At 44.1% G+C, this 10,730-nt stretch overlaps 1 protein-coding gene across 1 annotated transcript; it reads left to right on the top strand.

The window, feature by feature from the left end:
- Positions 3-6,225, top strand: LOC109829536 (cytochrome P450 86A1-like; the record flags this gene model as incomplete). Its single annotated transcript, XM_020396619.1, is given in 3 exon segments — positions 3-795; positions 798-1,114; positions 5,758-6,225. Coding segments are annotated over 3 exon segments (1,365 nt in total), but the record flags the coding sequence as incomplete, so codon positions are not given.

The following is a 10,730-nucleotide window of genomic DNA, read 5'->3' on the forward strand; positions in this document are numbered from 1 at the left end:
CCCGCCGCCAGGGGTTCGTCACTGTCACGTGCAACCCGCGTAACCTTGAGCACGTGCTGCGCACGAGGTTCGACAACTACCCGAAAGGTCCGATGTTCCAGTCGGCCTTCCACGACCTTCTGGGGCAGGGAATCTTCAACTCCGACGGCGACACGTGGCTAATCCAACGGAAGACGGCCGCACTGGAGTTCACCACCCGAACACTTCGGCAGGCGATGGCTCGATGGGCTAACCGGTCGATAAAGACCAGACTCTGGCGCATTTTAGCTGATCATTGCCTAAATGCCGGGGCTGGCGCGGGGGTGGACCTCCAGGACCTTTTGCTTAGATTGACATTTGACAATATCTGTGGCTTGACTTTTGGGAAAGACCCCGAAACTCTATCCCCTGATCTGCCTGATAACCCTTTTGCGAGCGCGTTTGATTCAGCCACGGAGGCTACATTGCAACGATTTCTCTTTCCGAGCTTTTTCTGGCGGCTGAAGAAAGCTTTCGGCATCGGCACGGAAAAAAGCCTCAAGAAAAGCCTCGAGGTTGTCGAACGTTACATGACCGAAGCCATCGCAGTGCGAAAGAAGACACCGTCCGATGACCTTTTGTCGAGGTTCATGAAGAAAAAGGACGGCAATGGCAACAGCTTTCCTACATCAGTCCTACAGTGGATTGCCTTAAACTTCGTGCTCGCGGGTCGTGACACCTCGTCTGTCGCCCTCAGCTGGTTCTTCTGGACCGTGATGCAGAGGCCTGATGTAGAGGAGAGGATCGTGGGAGAGATTGCGGCGGTGCTTAGAGAGACAAGGAGGAGCCTCTGGAATTTGAGGAGCTGGAGAGGCTAATCTATCTCAAAGCAGCGTTGGCGGAGACGCTGAGGCTGTATCCGTCGGTGCCAGAGGATTCGAAGTACGTGGTGGCGGACGATGTGCTGCCCGATGGTACGTTCGTGCCTGCAGGCTCGGCGATCACGTACTCGATCTATTCGGTGGGGAGAATGGAATGGATATGGGGGAAGGACTGCATGGAGTTTAAGCCGGAGAGGTGGTTGTCGAGTGCAGGGGATCGGTTTGAGCCTTCGATCCTAAATAGTCGGGGTTGGCAACCCCGACTATTTAGATTAGTGATTAACGCGTGCTACATCACAAAATCCGGTCGTTTTGATAAATAAAAGAAAACGGTCGATTTGCAAAACATAAAAATCCGGAATGAGTCTGTTTTGCAAAATTATTCAGATAACAAAACTACATCCACATGAAAGATAGGTAGCTTGAGTAAACATAGCTTATAAACAATCCGTGCACTCAGCAAATATTAGTTAAGACAACCCTGCCTAATCTGCGATCCTAGTCGGTTAGTGACTTTTAAATCTGCCCAGAGTGACTGAAGAGGGGGGGGGGGGGGGGTGAATTCCTCTTTTTAACTCCAGCGCTTTCCATTTGACAGCGAAACAAGTACTGGTAATAATCTCCATATCTTCCACTCAATCTATGATTAAAACGTAGAATCATTGACATCAATGATATACAGTAATTAATAATAACGAGTACTATGCGTGACGCTTATGTATGGTAAAATGAGTCTGAGAGCATAAGTAGCTGCCGAGTCCATCAAACTAATCACATTAAACGCGCGGACATCATCACTCTATATCTAGACAGCTCAGATGCGTTATTTGCTAAATGCAGCCATTCACCTCTACAACCATCATTTCCATTCAGTATATAGATATACAATAATTTAGCTCAATAACATGTAAACAATTTTTGACTCAGACTAAACCCAAAATAATCACTCACATACGACCAACACAAATTGTTATGAAAAATTGATACTTGAAAAATCCAAACTTGACGTATGCATGAACCCCTAAGCCTGCAGTTGCCAGTTACAGTCCCAGGGGGGCATGACAAACCATGATTCTCTTTGAATTTGGACCGCAGCCTGGAGTGCCCAACCCACATCAAGGTCCCTAGTACGCACGTAAAGAAAAAACCCGAAGCCAATTCTTCATAAACAGGGTGGCGACATCTTCTAGCCTCCACTTTGATGCCCGGGAACCATCTCTCCAACCGATGACGGAAGCAGCACGGCCGACGCGCATCGACTTCCATCTGCAAAATACGCCCAAGTCTTTCCCTAGGAAGTCCTCGGCCCTTGCATTGAAACGGCCACAAAAAAAGATCATTCTTACAAAGAGTGAGTCCAACACCTGACTAATTCAAAAGACTTCCACTGGGCTGAAGGGATAGCGGTAAAAGAGAATGCACAAACCTCGCAGCATCGGATCAATCTTGGATTCTTGACGCTTCGCACTACAGATTAAACCAGACCGATAATTTTTGAATGTAAGTTCCTGTTGTATATTACTTTGACTAAATTGAAAAGCTCATTGATCAAACAAAACGTTACGATGTATATGCATATACATCTAAAGGTAATGAAGATTTAAAACATACGCATGCATAAATAAGACATCCTCACGCTTGCACGTGGATTAGACCGGCAAGACTTGCATTTACTGGCCATTGATGCTCATAGGCAAGCATTTTCAGGTCTCATAAAATTGTGGTGTCCATACAAAAAAATGTGCTGATGGACCTAGATCATCTAAATAAAACACAGACGCCACCCGAGCGCTTCTGATCATCAAACGTGCTGTCGTACAGCAGTACATACTTGATCGATCCCTCGTCGCTCGCCACCAGCATACTGAGTGAATCACAGTCGCTCACCCACCGGCATACTGATGGAATCCACAGCAAGATGAGTCGGAGCTCCCAGACCTCCAACCCCTCCGTCCCTCCTGCTCAAAAACAGCCGACCCCCCGCCCTCGCATCCATCTTTATCACCTCCCCTCCTCGGCATGCCGTCCTCCCATGTCCACCATGTTCTTCCTGTATCTCTCGCTCCTCTCCTCCTCCTCTTCGCCCTCCCCGTCTCTTCTCCAGCCGCGACCAACCTCGAGCGCCGTTCTCCTTGCTCACAAACACCATGCTCTCTTGTAGCAATGCATCCACCTCTCCTCCTCCCCCTCCGTCGCTCCTCAGCTCCCCGCTGCTCCTGACATCCTCCAGATACACACCGGGGTCTCTCCCAGCATCTCTCATGTCGGCCACCGCCACGTCCCCAGACTTCCAGCAAACCTTGTAGACGCTTCCATCTTGCTGGGCTCAACATCTAGCGTCAGGCCAAAGGATCCCCAAACCTGCTGCTCCTCCCCGCCCCCGGCTCCGTCGTCTCCAGACCCCACTCCCCCCACCTTCGGATCCCACAGCTTCGATGTAGCCCCTGTAGCGAACGCCCCCAGGCCTACACCGCGCAGGCGAACACCATAGCCCGGTGGCCGCCAGGTGAGGCCAATTCGTGCGGCGCCAACCTTATCGAGCCCCAGCCGTTTCGCCTCCACGCAGCCAGCTCGGGCCGCGGTCTTCAGGGTGGTCCGTCCACGGACGATGATGCAAGTTCCTCGCGTGGGCACTCCGAAGGCGGCGAAGAAGGGGAGGCTGGGGTCCGAGTCGGCAGAGTCGATAGGCGTGACTCAGGCCTTGTAGATGCGGGCGTCGTCGGGATCGACCAGTGGAGGGACGCCGAGGTTGGGGCCGGTGGAGACGTCGTAGAAGTGGAGGCCGGGGGAAGGAGGGATCCGACGGCGGCGATCATCGGGCGCAGAGGCGCGGAGAGGTGAAGGGAGTCGAGTGCGTGCGGCGCGGTGGAGAAGGTGGTGAAAGCTCCAGTCGTAGAGGAGATCTGTCCGCCGTGGGCGATCGCAGGAGGGATCCGTCGTCGGGGGCCGGGGAGATGGCGGAAGGGGTGGGGTCGGCGGCGGGAGGACGTGAGACGAAGGGAGGCGTCGATGGCGAGGAGAGGGGGAGGCGACATGTGCGGATCTGAAGGAGGAGTCGATGCCGTAGTAGAAGGGCCTCGCGTCGACCAGGTCCTGCTTGCGAGAAGCGGCGGAGGGCGGCGGAGGGAGGCGGTTGGAGCGGAGGACGGAGAGCAGGACGCGAGAATATCTCCGGGTCGCGGTCGATGAAGATGGGCTGCGCCTGCTCGCGCGCCGTCGTCTTCGGCGGCGCGGAGTGGTCGGTTCGAGAGGGCGGCCGAGGAGGGAGTACGGGCCGGCGGATTGAGGGCTGGAGAGGTGTCTCGACAGCCTAACCGCCAGACGTTGACTTGATTCGGTGGTATGCCGGGTTGTTGAGTTTCCGAAGTGGAAACCGATGCCCTCAGCCTCCGCCATTATTTTATTTATTTATTTATTTATTTATTTGCTCCTCTCTCTCTCCCTCTACCCAAAGAGGAGTTGGCTGAAGAAAATAGGGTAAGTAAAAAAAGGACGACAAAACCGGAAAGAGAGGAAAGAAGAATCGCTCTAAATACATTATTCTATCTACATGCGGAGCTGCGGCTTTTGGAGTGGACTGGATGCTGAGTTCACGATACCGGGAGGATTGAGCAAAGAGATAACAAAGAACAATTTTCAAAATCGACCCATTTAGTTTTTTTATTTTTCAAAAAATCGAATCCGTTTTTTATTTTACGTTACAAAACCGAGGAACCGGATTTGTGATTAGCAGATTAATCACTATCCTAAATAGTCCCGGGGTTGCCACCCCGACTATTTAGGAGGTGTTAAACGCCTAAATTAAGGCCTTAATTAGGGTTTAACACCCTCCTAAATAGTCCGGGGTTTGGCAACCGCCGACTATTTTAGGATAGTGATTAACCTGGCCTAATCAACAATAATCCGGTCGGTTTTGATAATAAAAGAAAAAACGTCGATTTTGAAATAAAAAATCCGAATGAGTCTGTTTTTGAAAAAATTCATTCTATGATAACAAAACTACCATCACATCATAAATAGGTACTTGAGTAAACATTAGTTATAAAACAATCCGTGCACCTTCAGAAATATTTAGCTTAAGACAACGCACCTTGCCTAAATTCATGGAATCCTAGTCGGGTAGTGACTTTTAATCTGCAGCTAGCTGAGCTGAAAGAGGGGGGGGGGGGGGGGGGGGGGTGAATTCCTCTTTTTAACCTCCAGCGTTTCATTGACAGACCGACGCTATGCGCGAAAACAAGTACTGGTAATATCATAATCTCACATAAATCTTGAGATAAAACGTAGAATCATTGACTATCAAATTTGTAATACGTAAATAATAATAACGAGTAACTAGGTGACGACTTATGTAATGGTAAAATGAGCTGCTGAGAGATAAGCTAGGGCGAGGTCGCCATCCAACTAATTCACATTAAAATCGCGCGACATCTCACTCTATAATCTAGACAGCTGCGATGGTTATTTTGCTAATTAGCCATCACCTTACAACCATCATTTCCATTCAGTATATAGATATACAATAATTTAGCTCAATCAACATTAAACAATTTTGACTCAGACTAAACCCAAAAAAATCCACTCATACGACCAACACAAATCTTGTTATGAAAAATGATACTTGAAAAATCCAAACGTGAACTATTGATGAAGCCCACTCTAAGCTGCAGTTGAGTTACAGTGCCCAGGGGCATGACAACATGATCTCTGAAATTGACCGCGCAGCTGGAGTGCCCGAAGCAGCTGATCAAGGTCACTAGTTACGGCACGTAAACCCCGAAGCCCATTCTTACATACAACAGGTGAGCGACATCTTCTGCCTCCACTTACTGGCCCGGAACGCATCTCCCAACCGATGACGGAGCAGCACGGCCGACGCGCACGACTTCATTCTGGCAATACACCCAAGTCTTCCTAGGCAAAGTCCTCGTCCCACCCTGCATTGAAACGCCACAAACATAATACTTCAATCGTGCTGCTCCGTCATCGGTTGGAGATGGTTCCCGGGCATAAAGTGGAGCAGAAGATGTCGCTCACCCTGTTTATGAAGAATGGGCTTCGGGTTTACGTGCGTACTAGGGACCTTGATGCTGTTGGGCACTCCAGCTGCGGTCCAATTTCAGAGAATCATGTTGTCATGCCCCCTGGGACTGTAACTGCAACTGCAGCTTAGGGGGTTCATCAATACGTCACGTTTGGATTTTTCAAGTATCATTTTTCATAACAATTTGTGTTGGTCGTATGGAGTGGATTATTTTGGGTTTAGTCTGAGTCAAAAATTGTTTACATGTTGATTGAGCTAAATTATTGTATATCTATATACTGAATGGAAATGATGGTTGTAAGGTGATGGCTCATTTAGCAAAATAAACCATCGAGCTGTCTAGATATAGAGTGATGATGTCCGCGCGTTTTAATGTGATTAGTTGGATGGACCTCGCCACTAGCTTATCTCTCAGCAGCTCATTTTACCATTACATAAGTCGTCACCTAGTACTCGTTATTATTAATTTACGTATACAATTGATGTCAATGATTCTACGTTTTATCAAGATTGAGTGAAGATATGGAGATATTACCAGTACTTGTTTCGCTGTCAATGAAACGCAATAGTCGGGGTTGCCAACCCCGACTATTTAGGAGGGTGTTAAACCCTAATTAAAGGCCTTAATTAGGGTTTAACACCCTCCTAAATAGTCGGGGTTGGCAACCCCGACTATTTAGGATAGTGATTAATCTGCTAATCACAAAATCCGGTCGGTTTTGATAAGTAAAAGAAAAAACGGTCGATTTTGAAAAATAAAAAACTAAATGGGTCGATTTTGAAAAATTGTTCTTTGTTATCTCTTTGGCTCAATCCTCCGGTACTCGTGAACTCAGCATCCAGTCCACCTCCAAAGCCCAGCTCCGATAGATAGATAATTATTAGAGCGATCTTCTTCCTCTCTTTCCGGTTTTGTCGTCCTTTTTTTACTTCCCTATTTTCTCTCCAACCTCCTCTTTGGGTAGAGAGAGAGAGAGAGAGCAAATAAATAAATAAATAAATAAATAAATAATGGCGCGTCCTTTAGAAAAACCATAACAACCTAAAAAGTTTTTAGGTAGAAAATATTATAGATTATTTGCATGAAATGTTTTACAACCGGAGGCGTTTAAGTGAAAATCGGTGGAACAATAGGCCACTTAAGTGCAATTCGCCCTATATTTAAAAAAAATTATTGCAAACATAAACAAGATAGAATGAAAACTATCCATATTGTGAGTGAGCAAATTGATTAAGGTATAAATTAAATGAAAAAAAAAACTTCCTAGTATTTGCATGTTGATAAAAATCCCATTAAGGATCCTATATAATCATCTTTATAGGGATGCAAAAACTAACTTTAAATGCAGTTTATCTATAAATTGAAAATGAGAGGTGGTTTTCATATAATTACCCTATTTTTTTAAGGTTAAGAGGAGCCTACATCTAATAATGATTTGAAATACAGTCATCTTTGTACTAAAACAAGGCCATCTGCAGCTTGCTTTAGCGTTAGATTATTAACACTTAAAGCAACAAACGAAATATTAACTTATAATAATTTTCAATCCACTTAAAGACCAAACTTAAAATCCTCTATCTTCAACAAATGAAAGGCAATTTTTGTGTTGAAATCCGAGTCTCACCGCAACTTTTGACTCCAACCTATGCTCCTCCTCCAAATGATTGCAAATCGACGCCAAGTCCTGATCCTCGTAGCAATAAGGGCAAGCAAAATCCGGCCTAATCTCCTCTTCGACCTCGAAATCATCCATTCCCAATCGATCTAACACAAAATGATGAAGACAAAAAGATCAACCACTTCCAAGTCAATTGAAACCAATCAAATCAAATTAGCTCGAATCGATACAAAATCAAAGGAAAGAAACCTAATTGGGAGTTTTGATGTTGATGGAGGGAGAAATGCCTCTTTGCTGCGGCGAGACGAGCGATCCATAGATCGGAATCCATGTGATCTCTATTTGCTGTTCTCTCTCTCCCCCACTTCTCTTTCTCTCTAAATTTGCCCCTTCTTCTGATTTTATTTTCTCTTGGTGGAGAGACTTCTAAATTTCTAGACTTTTAAGCGTTGAAATTTTTTTGGAGAGAGAGAGATAGAGACGGAGGACAAAATAGAGTTTTTGTGGGTGGTTTTCCCCCGTCTGCTGAGGTAGGAGAAGACATTGTTGTCCTTGCAAATAATCTTTGCACAAATTTTTCAAACCGTCTTATTGAAAACTTAATTGTAAAAATCGACACGTTTTGTACTTACTTTTTAAAATTCGATAGCTGAAACTAGGTCGATTTTGAAAAAAAAAATCATCTGAAACTTCACGGGACTTCAACCCGTAAAGTTTAGTCTTCCGCTAATCCTCCTCTCAAGCATCCATATAAGTTCACGGGACTTAAAGTCCCGTGAACTTTTATTTCAAACTAAACTTCTTGGGACTTGAAGTCCCGAGTCTCAGTCGCTTTTTGAGAGAGCTCTGCTCTCTGGAAAATTGTCCTTACAACTCCACGGGACTTTAAGTCCCGTGGAGTTTGGCAGAGCCTATAAAAGGCCCAGGACCCCACTAGCGATATTCATCCGTGTGTGTGTGATGAAGAAGCCTTATGAGATGCACAAGAAGCATTAATCTTAGAAGATTTGTGTGCATCATAGCAAAATTTAGCAATGTGGCCTTTACGACCGCAAATTGAGCATTTGTAAACTTTGCTATACATATGTGCATAGTGAGTGCTTGGTTTTGAAGAGTTAGCACGAGACTTTGCACATAAGTCCATAAGTTTCTTGTTATTAACAATGCATGTGTTAAGAGTTGAATCTAAAGATGAAATGCGATTTTTAATATTGTTCAACTCATCATTAGGCATAGAAGCATTGTCAATAGAAGTAGAGCAAATATGATCATTTTTAAATGATGTAAATTTACTTCTAATAGACTCTACTTCTAACATGGCATCATTCTTCTCATGAATTAAGCTAGCAACATTGGAACTCAAGGTAATATGATCCAATTTTAATTTTTCATTATTTTCTTTAAGGATCACATTATCTTTAGCAATAGTATCAAATTTTGATGCTAGCAATTCATGATCGGATTTTAAATTAACATGCTTGCTTTTAAGATCAATGAAATTATTATGCAACTTAGTGTAGGCATGCATTAATCTATCATATGCACAAGCAAGTTCATCACTAGATAAATCATTATCGGGTTCGAACTCGCAAACCTCACTAGGGCTATCGCCTAGTGGCCGTGTGCATGATGCTCCACATGAACTTGAAGCCGGATCCGCCAAAACTTGTTGGATCGCCTCCAAGTCCCCTTGATGTGCTTCAATTAATTTCCATAAGGTGTAAGCACTATCAACATGAACAAACTTGTTAGACATAGATGAGTTAAAAGCATTTAGCAAATATTCTAACAAAATGTTGTTCATAGTAAACATACGATGATCATTTTTATTCCACTTTGATTTCTCCATAGTGGGCACAATATAGGCATCATCTATAATTTCCCATAAATCAAAGTGTTTAGATTGAACAAAAAGTTTAAATCTAACACACCATTGGGCATAAGGGAAATTATCTAACCTAGGAGCAATATTAATGGCATAACCTAAACCATGCATATCCATAATATAAAAGGCAAGCAAGATACAAATAAAGCTCAAAATTAGATTAGCACAATAAGCTAACTTGGATCTTTAACTCAAGGCGATTAGACCTTAAATCAAAGAGCACCAAGCTCTGATACCAATTGTTAGACCCTAGAGGGGGGGTGATTAGGGTCTTATGCTAATCTAATCCGATAAAAATGCCAATTAAAATATATTAACAAGTTATCCTAGCAAGTATTAAAACCAACAAGATATGTGAGCTAGGATAAGAATATGAACAACAATATATATCCTAACAAAGAGATATAGGCAATGTATATGCAAGGATATATAAACTAACACGAGGGTAAACAATATAAACTAGATAGTGGATCATAAAAGGATGAGTAATGCACAATTGGCGATATAAGATAAATGCAAAAACAAATACCGCCAAAGCACACTCAAACAAGCAATATGATCACGGAGTTCGGACCTTCCGTCCTACGTCTCCGCTCCCCACTCCCGGGGAGAAATCCACTAACACAATCCGGTTTGGAAGCCGGAACTTCTTCTCCACACTCGGTTTTCTAGCTAACCGAAAACTCTACAACTCACACTCTTGCAATCACACTCTACACCCACTAAGTGTTGGACCTAGCCGTGTCTCCCTCAAGTGCTCGGTTACAACCTCTCCCTAGGCACGTCAACCGACGCCACTCCTCTTGGGACGATCCCCGACTCTCACCACACACTCCTCACTCGGTGTACAAGAGTATTACAAAGTGATTTAACAATTAAGCACAATATAGCAAATGATTGTTCTCTCTAACAAGGTGAGAACTCAATTAGGCTCAACTCAATGTCACACTATCCCACAACCCAATTATATAATGTATGCAAATAAGCTCATGTGGGTGTGTGTAACAATGAGATTCAATAAAAACTTAACTCAATAAGAACTAGCAATAAGATTGATATGAAATACAATAGTAGAAATGCTAGGATTAGAGTTAAGAAAACTTCTCTAAAACACAAAGGGAGGATGATGAAATGTTGAAGATGAACTCTTCAATAGTTGATGTAAACTCCTCTTTGTAAAAGCAAACCCAAAACAAACTTAAACCAAAACTAAACAGGTTTAAACCCTTGTTTTAAAACTTGTTAAAACATTCTCTTAGATTCCTTGAAAAGAGATCAGCAATGGGGTATATATACCCACTAGAAATCTCAGCAAAAACCCCCAAAACAAATGACAAAACAGC

Source organism: Asparagus officinalis, chromosome 2, assembly GCF_001876935.1.
Source record: "Asparagus officinalis chromosome 2, Aspof.V1, whole genome shotgun sequence".
Taxonomy (NCBI): domain Eukaryota; kingdom Viridiplantae; phylum Streptophyta; class Magnoliopsida; order Asparagales; family Asparagaceae; genus Asparagus; species Asparagus officinalis.